At 37.9% G+C, this 14,518-nt stretch overlaps 4 protein-coding genes across 5 annotated transcripts; 1 reads left to right on the forward strand and 3 right to left on the reverse strand.

The window, feature by feature from the left end:
- Window positions 1-3,535: 3,535 nt before the first annotated feature.
- LOC125188373 (ABC transporter I family member 17) lies at window positions 3,536-5,435 on the forward strand. Its single transcript, XM_048085171.1, has 4 exons — window positions 3,536-3,713; window positions 4,143-4,466; window positions 4,810-4,997; window positions 5,093-5,435. The coding sequence occupies exons 1-4, from the start codon at window positions 3,695-3,697 to the stop codon at window positions 5,345-5,347; spliced, it is 786 nt and encodes a 261-aa protein (XP_047941128.1). The 5' UTR covers window positions 3,536-3,694; the 3' UTR covers window positions 5,348-5,435.
- Window positions 5,436-5,682: 247 nt separating this feature from the next.
- On the reverse strand, window positions 5,683-6,807 carry LOC125189332 (fasciclin-like arabinogalactan protein 3). Its single transcript, XM_048086619.1, has one exon. The coding sequence runs from the start codon at window positions 6,805-6,807 to the stop codon at window positions 5,683-5,685; it is 1,125 nt and encodes a 374-aa protein (XP_047942576.1).
- Window positions 6,808-8,558: 1,751 nt separating this feature from the next.
- Window positions 8,559-9,737, reverse strand: LOC125189333 (fasciclin-like arabinogalactan protein 14). The gene has a single exon (XM_048086620.1). The coding sequence runs from the start codon at window positions 9,711-9,713 to the stop codon at window positions 8,559-8,561; it is 1,155 nt and encodes a 384-aa protein (XP_047942577.1). The 5' UTR covers window positions 9,714-9,737.
- Window positions 9,738-9,987: 250 nt separating this feature from the next.
- On the reverse strand, window positions 9,988-13,467 carry LOC125188371 (very-long-chain aldehyde decarbonylase CER3-like). 2 transcript variants are annotated; one of them, XM_048085169.1, is made up of 12 exons: window positions 13,149-13,467; window positions 12,934-13,029; window positions 12,622-12,842; window positions 12,317-12,546; window positions 11,999-12,218; window positions 11,775-11,902; window positions 11,437-11,687; window positions 11,233-11,340; window positions 10,951-11,157; window positions 10,717-10,827; window positions 10,468-10,641; window positions 9,988-10,381 (listed from the first exon to the last, which is right to left on the reverse strand). In XM_048085169.1, exons 2-12 carry the CDS (start codon window positions 13,018-13,020, stop codon window positions 10,226-10,228), a joined length of 1,893 nt encoding a protein of 630 aa, XP_047941126.1. In that variant the 5' UTR covers window positions 13,021-13,029; window positions 13,149-13,467; the 3' UTR covers window positions 9,988-10,225. The 2 variants fall into 2 exon arrangements, with proteins under 2 accessions (XP_047941126.1, XP_047941127.1); XM_048085170.1 differs by lacking the exon at window positions 13,149-13,467 and adding an exon at window positions 13,127-13,145.
- Between the last annotated feature and the right edge of the window lie 1,051 nt (window positions 13,468-14,518).

Below are 14,518 nucleotides of genomic sequence, written 5' to 3' on the forward strand. Positions count from 1 at the left end.
GGTACCAAAAACGATATAAAATAAAGATCAGGTTACATTTATGTGCGAAAGTGAAAGATCAGGTATCATTCACGTAGTTCACTCTTTTAAATATAAACGACGATTGACAAAGGCCACATGCAGCCCATAATCATTCAACTCCAACAAAATATCACTTTCTATTTTCAACTTTTGAAATTAGTACAACTAGTGTTAACACTTGTGCTATACACAAGATAAAAGATTTTTAAATAATGAAGATATATTAACTTAAAATAAAGAATAGAGAATAAATAAGCATAAAAATATATTTACAGATAAAAACTAATTAAAATAAGTATTTGTAATATTATAAACAACAACAAAAAAAATATTTGTACAATTGTACTCCTCTCAACCCACTCTCAGTGAAACATTTCAGATTAACACTTATATATAGTTACTTATTTCAAAAAATAATTCGAAAAATGTAAAGTCCAATAAATTAGAATTTCAAATTAAAAGTTAGCATGAATATAATAATAGAGTACGACACTTAAATTAAAAAAACTATATTCTATTAAAAAAAATGTACCCCTGCTATAAATTGCATAATTTTATACCATTATTTAAAATCAAAATTATACTCCAAAAAGCCCACTAAATATATTAGACTAAAGTCCAACCATTATTAAACCCTAAATGCGGCCTACCCTCCGTATCTCTCTCTCTCTAATCGGCGGCAGAAATCATCTCTCCGGCCAGAGCACAGCTCGCCAGCTCTCCTTCCGTACAGCCTCGGCGGTTGTCCCGTTTGTAGCGCCGCCTCATCCCGCCTGCACAGCCACGTCGCCGGCGTCAGCTCTCTTTCTGTTTCCTCTGATGTTCTTCTTCTTCGGCAGGTAAAGATCAGATCTTTGAAGTGGCGGCTGGAGACGCCATTTTAGGGAGGCTGAGAGGACGCGAAGGACGGATTTGAGGGGGGGAAATCGGAGGTTTTGCGTTGGATTTTGGTGGGTCTGCACTGCCTAGCCGCCGCCGTTGGAGCTGGTCGTCGCCGGCGTATGGTTGCCGTGGTTCAGCTTCGTTGCTGACTGCAATAAAAAAAATCAAAATATTAGATAATTAGTCCACTAAAATGCAGATTCAATTAGTTGTGGGTATATATAAATGTTAATCTTATTTGAGAAGCCACTATTGCTTACTTAATAAGAGCTGCCTTTTTTCTATCCAATAGTTGTCATTTCACAAAATGATCAAAAGGTAAACAAAATTGGAAAAGATCACCTAATTCTTTTTTGTAAATATATTTTTATACTTATTTTAATGAATTTGGGTCAATCCTTATTGGGTTTGGGTCCTTATCGGATTCACCCGTTAAGAACTTGATAATTTTGAGTTGAATTGAGGTCGGATAACCCATTAAAAATAACATTATTATTTTTATTCCCAACTTAATTAACCTTTACTTTTATTCACTAAATTCGTATAAATCAAGTTTAAAACGTGTAGATGAGTTTTATCATATAAATCATGTTTAGTCATGTACTTAGTTTTGATCGTGTTAATCGGGTTCTGATCGTTATCGTGTAATTATAGTGTCGTATCAACACATATTAAATCGTATCGTTAATGAGTTCGTGTCGTGAGTCGTCGTAGTTAAATTTGAATGTAGCATGTCGGGCTCATATTCGAGTTGAGGCTTTTCTTAACAAGTCAGATTTGAATTAGGCTTTATTAGAGCATAGTCATAACTATTACTATTAGTTACGCATTCTCAAAATATGTTGCAGTAGTAGTAGTAAAATTCGGAAAAAATTTGATGAATATTTATTTCCATACAATATTAAAATTTAATTTGGTGTTAGCACGCTCTAATTTATTGCATAAATCTAGAAGATGTTATTTAATAGTATTATATTTATTTGATCTAATCTTTTTTATATATTTCATTATTTTGTACTGTTAACTATACTCCCTTGGGAAAATGTTTTAGAGATATAATGTCTCCAAGCTATAATGCCATAATGAGGGTTAAATAGTAATATTACATTATATTTTATTTTTAATAAAATTTATAATTTATAAAGATTCTTTTTTGCCCCTGCATCTAGAAAGTGGAAAATTTGAATAAGGGGTATTAATTACGTATGATTTAAATAAGATGACTTCATTATGGGAACTATATATATGGAAGATAAGGATTGTTCCTAGATAAGTTCGAAGATTATTTGTCTAAGGGAATAATTTTTATACATAGTTGATTTATTTATTTTTCTAATTTGCTGGAAAAATAAATTAATGAATGTATAAGTAAAAGTTTATCAATTTTTAGCTATTTTCCATTAATATGAAAAATAATAAAACAAACAATTTTAAAATATTAAAAAATCAAATGCTTTAATAATTTTACAAAAAATAAAAATTTAATATTTGCTCTTTCGGACATATAAATTTTGGTCCGTCCACTACAATTAGTACCCTTTTTATTTGCAGAAATTTGTTCACACTTTTGATTTATTGGTATAAATTAAGTTTGTGATAGATTTTATTGTAATTCTTTACAATCCCAAATTTAATTTCATTTAATTCTTCATTTTTGAAACGCTATAGTCATATCTTAATAAAAAAATATAATCATATGTTATTAACTCATTTATTATTTACTATTTTTAAAATTAAAAAAAATTGAGTTATTATCACCATAATATTCAACTTCAAAGTCATACATATTATAAAATTAAAATAGTTACTTATTTTATAGCACAATTAAGAAAACAAGTCATATTATGTAAAACTAACAATATTATAATCACAAAATAAAAAATAAAATACAAAATATGGAGTATATCTTATATAAAAATTAAAATACAAACTAACTAATGGTATATAAAAAGTATTAAAAATAGAAAGAAAATCAAACTTATACAAAGCACATTACGAATATAATTAAGATATAAATATAATATAGTAATAAAATATACTAGCTTCCTAATACTACTACTTAATAAAATATAAAAATATGCCTAATATTTGTAAAAATAATGTCTAATTTAATGCATTAATGAAAACAGAATATTACAATTTAGCTAAAATCAATACGGATATATATCTAATTTGATTTGGCATGTATAATCCAATTAGGGTATATTAGTCCATATTTGAATTAATCTTATGTCAAAGAGACATAAGTGTATTATGGCTTGGAGACATTATATCTCTAAATCACTAAGCACTTTCTTAATAATTTAGTTGCATTTCGTCCAACAATCAAACATATATGTCAAATCAAATAAGCTTAAACTTTTGTACAAACTATATAAATTCTCAAGTTGGGTTGAACTCAATCAAGCTTTTACCAAACGACTTTTTATACGCACAAAATTTATGTAATTGTAATATGCATATTGACAAGTTAATTAGTAGTAGTAAATTGAGAAGCAGTACACGCTAGTAAAGTGTTTTTAAAATAGGATGAGGTGCAATATCTTCCTACACATCTATAGGTCCAAACTTTTTTAATTAAAAAAAAATCGTAATTCATTATTTTGCCAAAGTAGTAGTCGTTACACACTAAACTGCTGTCCAGTTCTTGATTCCCTACCCAGTGCCCACTCATTTTTCTTGTTCATCTCAGGAAGGTTTCTACTGAACCTCTACTTTTTTGGCTACACGATTCTTTAAAGACACCGAAAAAAAACCCAATCTTTCTCCTACAAACTCTCTGCTTCAGCAAATGGAAGCAGCTTTTGAAGGTTACATTTCATCCATCCCCACTTTCTGAATTTTCGATGATTTAAGCTTCACTGTTTCTTACCACTAGAGTAACTAATTCTGCTACACTCGAATGCTAAAAAATAAACTGGTTTGTAGAATTTCTTTTTTTTTTTTGGTAGATTAGTGAACAGTAATATCTGTTACCAGTGTAATGTTGATGAAATTCTTACTATCATTATAGTAATTTCAATCTGTTTGTGTAATGAAAGTGTGCTTAACTGTCTGTGTATTAGGCCTCTAGGTGAGTTTATCTGCCAAGGAATTAAATAAAGATCAAAATTTGAAATAATATTCATTTCTTGTTCTAGAATTTGTGGATAATCTTGTACTACAACTCTGAAATGATGAAAGATTTCTTTTTCTTGGATTCTTTAAATTGTTCTTGAATGTATTGTGAATTGATGCAGTGGATGGAGGAGGAGAGCGCCTGCTAGGTTTGGTAGATGGGCACTCTCCTGAAATGAAAATAGAGGTGAGGGATCTGACAAGGGTTTCTGACAAGGGTGTAAGAATACTGAACAAACTCAACCTAGACATTCCCAAAGGACTGATCATGGGGGTGATCGGGCCGAGTGGCAGCGGGAAATCCACATTTCTTCGCAGCCTCAACCGGTTATGGGAGCCTGCCTCTGCTACAGTGTTCTTGGATGGTGTGGATATCTGTCAGCTTGATGTTCTCAGCCTTCGTCGAAAAGTTGGTATGCTGTTCCAGCTTCCTGTGCTGTTTGAAGGTAAATATCTTTGTATCAATGAGAATTGCTTAGAGTTGGCAGTGAATTAGCTAGATGATCATAAAACTTGATTAGTTTTTGTGTGTTTTGATCCATTTAGAAAGAAAGCAAGGGGAAGGCTGCTTTTCAGCCTGACGCTGTTCGGTTATTGCAATGAGTGCACTGAACGTGAAGTCTACTGTCACAGTTCTTGTTAAAAGCTAGCTTTTTAGCTCTAGATATGTTAAGTATTTGAGTAACGTGGTTCAGTGGCATGCTTTGTTCTAAGTTCCACGTAGTATTGGTAACTCATACGCTCCTTGTTCTGTTGCATATCGAGTAAAATGGAGTGAACTTGTTGCAGGAACTGTTGCAGACAACGTGCGTTATGGACCACAGTTAAAGGGAAACAAACTAAACGACAATGAGGTATACAAGTTATTGGCTCTTTCAGATCTCGATTCCTCTTTCTACAACAAGTCTGGCGGAGAGCTATCTGTTGGTCAGGCGCAAAGGGTTGCTCTCGCAAGAACTTTAGCTAACGAGCCAGAGGTGACCTCAAACAAGCTTCTAGTAACTCTCAAGTGCATTGTGCTTGAGATAATTGGTCTGCTATTTAATCTGGAAAACCCCTTTTGTCTATGAAGGTTTTGCTGCTTGACGAGCCAACGAGCGCATTGGATCCGATTTCAACCGAGAACATAGAAAATGCTCTGGTGAGACTGAAGAAAGAACAGGAAATGACAATCGTTATAGTATCTCACAGCATCAAACAGATACAGAGGATTGCCGATGTGGTGTGCCTTGTTGTAGATGGGGAGATTGTTGAAATCTTGAAACCTGATCGCCTCTCCGAGGCTAAGCATCCCATGGCACAAAGGTTCTTGCAGCTTAGCTCTTAAACTTTTATATATTTGTCACAGCAGTCAGCCACGAAAAGTTGTACCGATAAACTTGTGCAATATGTATAATATGCCATGTTGATGATCACCTGTAGTCCACTTTTATTTTGTCAATGTTAATTTTACATTGAAATCTTCCCACTTTAGCTAGAGGAATGAATTTGACAGTATACATTGTTGAGAGAAGTTGATTATTGTGAATGCTATCAAGGGAAGAATTACAACTCTTTCAATGACTTATTCTAGTTGAGGGGCTCCCCACCTCATGACAGATCCGAACAACTCTTGAAAAAACAGAGTCGTAAAAGTTAAACATTTCGATACTGGTTGCTGTATCAAACTGTTGATGCCAGGTAAATGCTGGACAGCACCATTGTAAACACGAGACCAAGGCCGTACTCAAGAGGTGTGGCCGCGCTCTTCGCTGCTGGTGTACCTCCGGCTGCAGTTGCTCCTCCAACCTCTGATGACGGTCCCTCTGCACCTGGAGCCAAAGCTGAAACAGGGGCCTTTGCTGTTGGTGCTGTGACTGGTGCTGCAGATGACCTGGAAGGAACTGGTGCCGGGACCTTTGAAGGTAAAGGGGCCTTGCTCGGCGTTGGTGTGGTTGCAGCTGCGACGGGAGCAGTGCTCGCCTTTGGCGCGGCGGTAGATGGAAGGGGAGCAGCTGTGCTTGGTGTTGGTGGAGCCAGGGCTGGGACAGTGGCTGCGCTCGGTGTTGGTGGAGGCGTTGATGGGATCGGAAGCAAGCTTGCTAGTGGTGGCGGTATCGGTAGAGAAGGTAAAGTGGTTGGCGGAGGGGTTGCAGCGGCGGTGGCTGGAGGCGGAGGGGTTCCAGCAACGGTTGCTAGAAGAGGAGGGGTTGCAGCGGCCGTGGCTAGAGCAGGAGGGGTTGCAACGGCGGGAGGGGATGTGACCGGCGGAGACGAAGTTTTGGAGCCATCAATCCCCTGAGGTATGATAGCACTGCTCACTTGGAGAATTGAGATGTTGTAAGGCTCTAGGAGAACAGATTTGACCAGGCTCGAGTCGAGTGGCGATCCGGGCATGGCTGAGCCGAAGGCAAAGCTGCCGACTGCGGGGCTGGACACACTGACGAAGCCCTGCTGGCCGCGGGCGAGGCCGGTGGTCTGGAAGAGGGTGGTCATGAGGTTGCGGCTGGTGGCCTGAGTCTGCAGTCTCGGGGCATCGTAGTAGTCGAGGAGGATGTGCACGGAGAGGATGCTCCGGATGAGCTCCACGGGCTTCCCGGAGAGGGGGGAGAGGCTCCCGTTGTCGAGTACGAGGAGGGTGATGGTGTTGCGGGCGTTGATCTCGGCGGCCAGGTTGGTCTGGGTGAGGTAGCTGTTGAAGGTGGCGAACTCGGGGTATTGGTTGAGGAGTTGGGTGATGTCGTGGGCGTTGGCAGTGTGGAGTGAGATGGTGAGGAGAGAGAGAAGGAGAGAGAGGGGGAGAGCCATCTTCATGTTCATTTTGAGAGAGGAGTGATGAATAATGTTATGGAAGTGAAGAGTGGGAGGAAATGGTATTTGTATATGAGTATGTGAGCATGAGTATAGGTGTTTTGTAGGAGAAAGGTTCGCTCTCCTTAAAAGCTGGAGATGCTTGGTTGGGAGGTGGTGGTCTAAGAATTGGTATAACTTCTCATTTCTTAAAATAGATTTTCTTCAATTTTACATTGCTTTTGTTGTACTAGGTTGTAGGAGTAGTATTTATTTTGTGGAATTTCTTGAATTTTATTACTAGTAATTTTCTCAATATTTAACAATCTTAAAGTTTCAAATGTCAAGCGCTTAATATTTAACAATCTTAATATTTCAAATGCTAGCAATGGCTTAATATATAGATTGGCTTGATCTTTTGATTAAGAACATCTATTGCCTATTGGAATACATCTTATTAAAGCTGCGTCAGCCATATCTATTTTGTTTTATATAGTACTCGTATTTGTTTTGAACTTTTTTATACAAACATTTCACAAGTTATTATTGACACCGATAATTCTTCAAAATTGCATAACATCTAAATTCTAACTTGTTAATCGATTTAACTGCAAATATTTGAATAAAACAACATATCAAACTTTAATTTTTCCATAATTTATAAACTTACTATGTTAATAACAACTTTGAAGATATTACAATAAACTAAGTGTATAAAGCAAAATCAGTATTAACTAATCGATTGAGCTGCTTATAGATGTTTGCAATATAAAAAATATAAATAAAAAAAAAACTTTTATTTACACCATATAAGAATTTTTTTAAAACAAAATATTTTTTACACATTCTATAATTACATTTTCATTATATTTTTCATGAAAATAAACAAGGCTTTCTGAAAATCAAATAACACTTTTTATTATAATCAAATACTCTTTTATTTGTTCGATTTTACGATATTAAACGAAACTTCCCTTAATATGAAAGTAAGACTGGTTTAAAACGAATTTCTTTAGGTGTGATTAAAAGGATTGTAATTGGTTTAATGAAAACTATTACTATGAAAATATAGTTATACCTTGCACATGAAAGCCTTATCTATCCACACGGTAGAAAAATTGGTAGTTGCAATTCGAAATAGGTGGTTACAGTTCATCAAAGGTAAGAATCGTAACCGGCCCGTGTAGGAAGGAGGCGGTTCCGGTTCCGGTTCAGCGTAAATATTGTTAATCCCATTTCATTATTTCAATAATTAATTTCCCTTTGACGAAGATATAGTCCTGCAAGATTAAGATGTACTAGTGTAATTTTATGTAATTAGACTAGATAGCCGATAGTATTTCTGAACTCAAGTTTGAACTTTAATTAATTATTTTGTCAAGATTAACTTAATTAGTAGTAGGTACGAGATAAAGTTTAGTTTGGTTACACTTAATTTCATAGTTGAAAGTGGATGATTTGCAATTTGCATCCTATCACACTTGCTATAATTTTGTTTTGGGTGTATCAGATTTTCCACCTAATGGACAGTGTTATGCTCAAAAAAATGCATGCAAGCAAGCATAGTATAGTATATCGAAATACAAAGGGAAACACAAGTTAAAAAAGGCTGATTATTGTCAATTTCATTTCATCAAGGAAAGATTTGCATCTTTCAATGACTTATTGTAGTTGAGGGGTTGCCCGCCTCCTATAATGATCCGACAAAATTATGTAGTATGTATGTGCTAACAACTCTACAAAATCCTTTCAAAATTTCCACTCTTTTCTCAAATTGTTGATGCTAGGTGGAGGGTGGACAACGCCATTGTGCATACCACGGCCACGCCAATTTCGAGCGCCGCTGCTGCACCCTTGGCTGCAGGTTCGCTCGAACCCGATTCATCTGATGCTGGAGTATCATCGGCCGATGCAGCAGGGGACGAGGCAGAGCCGGGGGCAGCAGATGGAGTGGCCCCCACGGTTGGGGCAGCAGCCTTGGTTGGCGCAGCCGCCTTTGTTGGAGCAGCCGCCTTTGTTGGCGCAGCCGCCTTTGTTGGGGCAGCAGCCTTGGTTGGGGCAGCAGCCTTAGTTGGAGGGGTTGCCTTGGTTGGTGGGGCCGTGACCGTGGCATTGGCGGGTGGAGGAGTGGCTGTGGCAGTGGCATTGGCGGGTGGGGGAGTGGTGGTGGTGGCATTGGCAGTGGCGGGTGCTGGGGGAGGGGGAGTGGTGGTGGTGGCGTTGGCAGTGGCGGGTGCTGGGGGAGGGGGAGTGGCGGTGGTGGTGGCGTTGGCAGTGGCGGGTGCTGGGGGTGGGGGAGTGGTGGTGGTGGTGGTGGTGGCGTTGGCAGTGGCGGGTGCTGGGGGTGGGGGAGTGGCCGTGGCGGCAGTGGTAGCCGCGGGGGCTGAGGTTTTGACAGCATCAATGCCTTGGGGAATGATGGGACTGCTGATTTGGAGAACTGATATGCTGTAAGGCTCTGAGGTGACAGACTTGACAAGGGCGGAGCTTTGGGTGGAGCCGGGCATGGCAGAGCCGAATGTAACGCTGGCTGCACTCGGGTGAGTCACGTTCAAGAAGCCTTGCTGGCCTAGAGCGAGGCCGCTGCTCTGGAACAAGGTGGTGGGGAGGGGTGAGGTGGCCGCAAGCTGTTGGAGCTTGGCGACATCGTAGTAATCGAGGATGACGTGTACGCTGAGGATGTTCTTGATGGCCTCGGGTGATTTGCCCGAAAGGGAGGCAATGTTGGCGTTGTCCACGACCAGGACGGTGATCGTGTTGCGGCTGTTGATGGCGCTCGCTAGGTTGGTCTGTGTGAGGTAGCTGTTGAAGTTGCTGAAATCCGGGTATTGGTTCAGGATTTGGGTGATGTCAAACCCATTGCTTCTATGGATCAACAGAAGGAGAATCAAGATCATGAAAGAGGGAATAACACTCATTTTCATCTTCTTGTTTTGCTTGTGGGAAATAGAGAGAGGTGATGATGAGTAATGATGAATTGAGGAGTGTATTTATATGTATAGTGGAGTGAGTAAGGTGTGTGAATTGAGCACAAGTGTAGGTTGATGACGAATGGAGGAGGGCTCTTTCTCCTTAATTTGAGGATCTAAGGTTTATAACTAACCGATTCTTGAAATAGGTTGTATCAAAATTTGTACTTTACTTAAAACCATGAGTTACACTAATAATAACTTCAAGTAAGAGTCTAATATAAACATGTCATGTGAAATAAGACTTTGATATATCACATTTTGATCGTGTATATAATCTTTTACCCTGTAATTCCACTTTTATTTGGGAAAAGAATACCAGAAAAGAAAGCATGGGTAGAAAAATCATGAGAAAGAAAGAAACCAAAAAAAAAAAGTGGAAAAGTGAGTAGTATGCTACATATTCCACTGGTATAGCATACAATTCTTGTTTGTATGTGTACATAATTCTTCAGTCTTGGCATATTCTACAATGGCTTCAGGCCATGTCTAAGTGCCGCCTCCCACACAATATCAATCTGATCGACGTTGATCGCCCCAACCTCGTGATGCTTCCACCCTTCAAGAAAATGTACAACTCCTCCTGCATGACAAGCGTGCACCACACCTCTTCCCATTGTATACTTAAAAACAAAGGTAAGTTTTTAGTGTTAGGACAGTAGTAAAAGGTTCAAGAATGATCGTGTTTTACGTGTTCTCAGGTGCATACCTCGCATGATCCGAGCCCTTCGACATCATCAGGCAGCCTCATTGCTGCCAGCTTCCCATAAGTGCAGTCCCTTCTAAAAGGGATGATGGGAGGAACCACAAACTGGTGGAAATGTGTTCCTGATGGAGCCCAGTACTGCTCTCTAGGCGTCGTCCACTTTCCGATTATCCATGTCTAGAAGATTCTGGAATGATCAGTACGAGGTTGAATTCATGTAAAATTCTAGAGTTGAGTTGGACCAAGAATCACCTTACACTGTTGTGCTGCCTGGTACTTAGTGACTTGAACTAAGTGTCTTTGGCAGTCTATTGGTGCTTCTTTCTGAATCTTGCAAAATCTCTCTGTCGACAGCGTCAGCATCTGCGTTCAGACATGTTTTTCAGTTTAAAGACGACGGGTTTCTAGGACCAATAATGAGCTTATAGTAAGAAGCTAATGGCCTCATTAGCTGATCTATGTACAAAAATGTGATTGTGTACTTACCAAGACTTTAACCTTGCGACGAGCAAGGTAGAGAGCGATGGCTCTCCCAAGTTTAGAGGTAGCACCGGTTAGGAAAACTTCGTCTACATCATTAGGAATCTCATGTAGGATCACAGCCGCTGTGAGGGTGTTGCCATGAACCACTCTGACTCTGAGGTTGGGATGCTTGGTGGTAAAGAGCGTCCCTCCTCCATTAAGGCTCTCGTTCTATCAAAACAACAAATGTATCACCCTTGTGTCCACGATGTCAAGAGACGAGGCCAACGTTAGGACAAGGCTCACCTTATTTAGTGCAGCAAGACTAATAACCTTAACTCCGAGCCTATCTGCTTTAAGGATAGCATCTTCTATCTGATTATTTATGCCTTTTGTTGCAAAAGGTAAGAAATACTGCCAAAAATAATTGAAAAAAACATCAGGGGACTTTCCTTAATCTTTGCCAAATGCCAATATTGAAATATGTATATTAGGGGGACCAAAATTCACCTGAAAACCGAATCTCGGGACGATCCATGTCTCATGCAGTTTACCTCTGAGACAGTAAAGGCTGAACAAGAATGTTTTAGCCTTTGCCCACATAACAAGCATCACCAAATAGGTAAAAGGCCACATTGGAAACAAGAAGGGCTTTATAGTGAAAGGCATTGAGCTGAATGATCGGAAAACGAAAGGAGAGTGTAACGCTGATATAACATCAACGACGTGTGCAAGAAACACAAAATCTGCTACTCTGCTCTCTGCAAATTTCCACTTTTTCTGAGTTCTAAAGAACTATTTTTGATAAAAGTGTTCATTTACTTTTTGTGATAAAAAAGAAACCTCACTTTTTCTTGAACTTATCTCTCGTTGGAGCTCCCATGATTGGGCGTTCGTCGTCTTCCATAAATTGTCGTAGAAGGGCATAAAGAGGCAGAAATTAGTCGCCATGTCGGTGTGGTGAAGACTGTGGTATCTGCAGCAAGAGCATGAAAATGGTTTTGATCAGACAAGCAAGACTATGAAGCTCAAAATGTGCAAGGATTCAACAAAGAAAACATGATGGACTTACGTAGGTGTACGAATGATATGCTTGAGCAGTGGGAAATTATCAAACAATTTGCTGGGGAAAACTTCAACATTGCAATGAGCCAAACACTGAAGAAAATCGAAGGCCAAAAGATAACCATACATCAAGCTTATCGACCCGTATCCTATATAGATCGTTCCCAAAGTCGGGATTCCTACAACTACACAAAGCAGCAGATGTTCCAAGAATGTAGCATGTCCAGCTGCAGACAAGCACAAATCAGCCACATACATTTTCATTCTTGATAAAATCAAAGATAAAGGACACGAGCAACGCAGCTTGTCTCGTATGCTTACTAACATGTGAAAGGATGGAGAACTCTTGAGCTATGGTGGAGCCAGTGATAGTCTTGGAAGAAAGCAGGGGAATGTAACAACCTATGCAGCCAGTAATACAGTGGCTCTGAGATTCCTATGTGGAGAATTAGGCACCACAAAAACCCCCTCGAATCGAAGATGGGAAAATCGGATAAAGGCAAACTCAAGCACAGTAATGAAGCAGCAATCATTTGAAGCATCAAGAAATTGTCCCTGTTGCATGATCAAGATTCAAGATTTAAGCACAAGAAACCAAATTTATCCTAATTTGATAGAATTGTATTATACCAATGCCATTCTGCATCGATTTGCTTGAATTCCAAGCCTTTTTGATCGATTCTTCGATTTCGATTAAGGAAAAGCATGCTAGAATAGCTCCCCCAAAGCTGATGAACAAGGGCTCTAGCCCCAAATAAGATGAGAATATGCAAGCACCAAGCTTCATTCTTGATCTCACCTCTATAGATAGCATAAAGGGCATTTGCAACTAATGGAGCATACAACAAATACTGCTCAAATAGATAAAAAAAAAACACAAAAATCAAACTCTTGACAATAATCATAAACAGTGAAATTCTTGCAGAAATGAAAAGTTCTTACCTTTAAAGTACCCAAATTCTCCCATGGCCAAGAAAACAAAGAAGCTTCATTCCTACATGAAACACTGCAATCTTTCTCACTTGCCATGTTTGCTGTCTGAAAATAACATTTGAAAAAAAATGAATCTTGGAGGATTGTAATAAATGAATCTTGGACTGTAACAAGGAAACAAGTACATTTAATATACAAGTACATTTTCCCAAATATCATTTCACCTTTTCCTTGAAGTCTCAAAGCTATAGAGGCCTTATTACACACGTACATATATATATAGACAATTCCTCTTCTTTTTTTTCTTGAATTCCACAGTAATTGAACCTACTGAAACATTGACAATATGCAGAAACTAACAGATTATTTTATGATCTATGCCGAGATATAACTCATTAAACAGTTGACAGCTGGGGGTTGGCACCACAAAATCAAAGAAAATTAAATGTGAGTGAGAAGAAATTGAGATGGTTGGGTGCACAGACATTAAGCTTTTATGGGAGTTCTAAACTTGTAGTTAGTGGATTACAGATTGTAGTTGAGAGATGTGGACGACTTAGTGTAACCGTCCTAATCCTTTTATGAAGTCTATTTGCTTTCATCATCATCATCTCAATTACTCTACTACTTTTTTTTTCTTTTTTTTGTTCCCATTAATTCATTGTGTACAACTTTGACATTAGATTTCTCTAGGATTAATGAGATCACTTTGTTCAGAGCAAACATTAAATAATATGTCAGAAATTAATCATGTAAGTCATGAAACATAGGCGATACTTGTGATGTTGAAGCTCTCTTGTTCATAGATTTTGTGTGGTGCCTAAGGCTTGTAGGGTTGGGACTAGATTACTATAGTTATTGTGTCTTAACCGATTTCTTACCTAACAATCCCATAAACTTGGGATACTCACTCTTTTTTTATAATTTAATTAGATTTCTTTTTATTGTACTATTATTCATTTTTGAAATATACATGTATCATCACTATATATAAATGTGTCTCAATCTAATTTATTTCGATGAATTCGACATACAATTGTGTTAGTACTTAGTACGTGTCGTGATCCGATTTGAGATTTGATGAGCTGGCATTTGTAGCAATTGATTAATGTATTTAACACATTTATTAAAGCAATTGCTACGCTGCCCTATTTATTTGTTTCATTGAATGATGATATGAAATGTAGATCATTGCCCACTGTACTTGAATATGTGTGAAAGGACGTGTATAAATATTAAGTGTTCGAAATGTCAACTTATTTAATATAAACATAAAATACCAAATACAATCATCCTAAATTTACCTAAACATAGAATATGCGGAAATTGATAAAGTTCTGACCGACCTAACTAAGTAACTATCAATGTCGATATCTTACATTTGGAATTTGGTTTTGGTCAGTATCTTAGTATTTTCTTATAAAATACTGTCATTACCCAGATTAATTCTTTGGTTTATCATTTATATATCTTATTCAAATTGTTAAAGTAACAGAATCCTAATGAGACAATTTTAAATTTGCTTATAACTAAATCATAAAGTATTTAATTTAAGTTAATTTGAAATATATACGATTTGAGTAAAATAGTACTA

Source organism: Salvia hispanica, chromosome 5 (genome assembly GCF_023119035.1).
Source record: "Salvia hispanica cultivar TCC Black 2014 chromosome 5, UniMelb_Shisp_WGS_1.0, whole genome shotgun sequence".
Taxonomy (NCBI): Eukaryota; Viridiplantae; Streptophyta; class Magnoliopsida; order Lamiales; family Lamiaceae; genus Salvia; species Salvia hispanica.

Excerpts from the sequence above, each read along its gene's own strand:
- LOC125188373 (XM_048085171.1), top strand. Across the intron at positions 4,467-4,809 it reads GCTTCCTGTGCTGTTTGAAG|GAACTGTTGCAGACAACGTG; the intron begins GTAAATATCTTT and ends AACTTGTTGCAG. Across the intron at positions 4,998-5,092 it reads CTTTAGCTAACGAGCCAGAG|GTTTTGCTGCTTGACGAGCC; the intron begins GTGACCTCAAAC and ends TTGTCTATGAAG.
- LOC125189332 (XM_048086619.1), bottom strand. The coding sequence starts at position 6,807 with ATGGCTCTCCCCCTCTCTCTCCTTCTCTCTCTCCTCACCATCTCACTC.
- LOC125189333 (XM_048086620.1), bottom strand. The coding sequence starts at position 9,713 with ATGAAAATGAGTGTTATTCCCTCTTTCATGATCTTGATTCTCCTTCTG.
- LOC125188371 (XM_048085169.1), bottom strand. The coding sequence starts at position 13,020 with ATGGCAAGTGAGAAAGATTGCAGTGTTTCATGTAGGAATGAAGCTTCT. Across the intron at positions 11,903-11,998 it reads CATATCATTCGTACACCTAC|ATACCACAGTCTTCACCACA; the intron begins GTAAGTCCATCA and ends CTCTTGCTGCAG. Across the intron at positions 11,158-11,232 it reads GTCTTGCTGCACTAAATAAG|AACGAGAGCCTTAATGGAGG; the intron begins GTGAGCCTTGTC and ends TTGTTTTGATAG.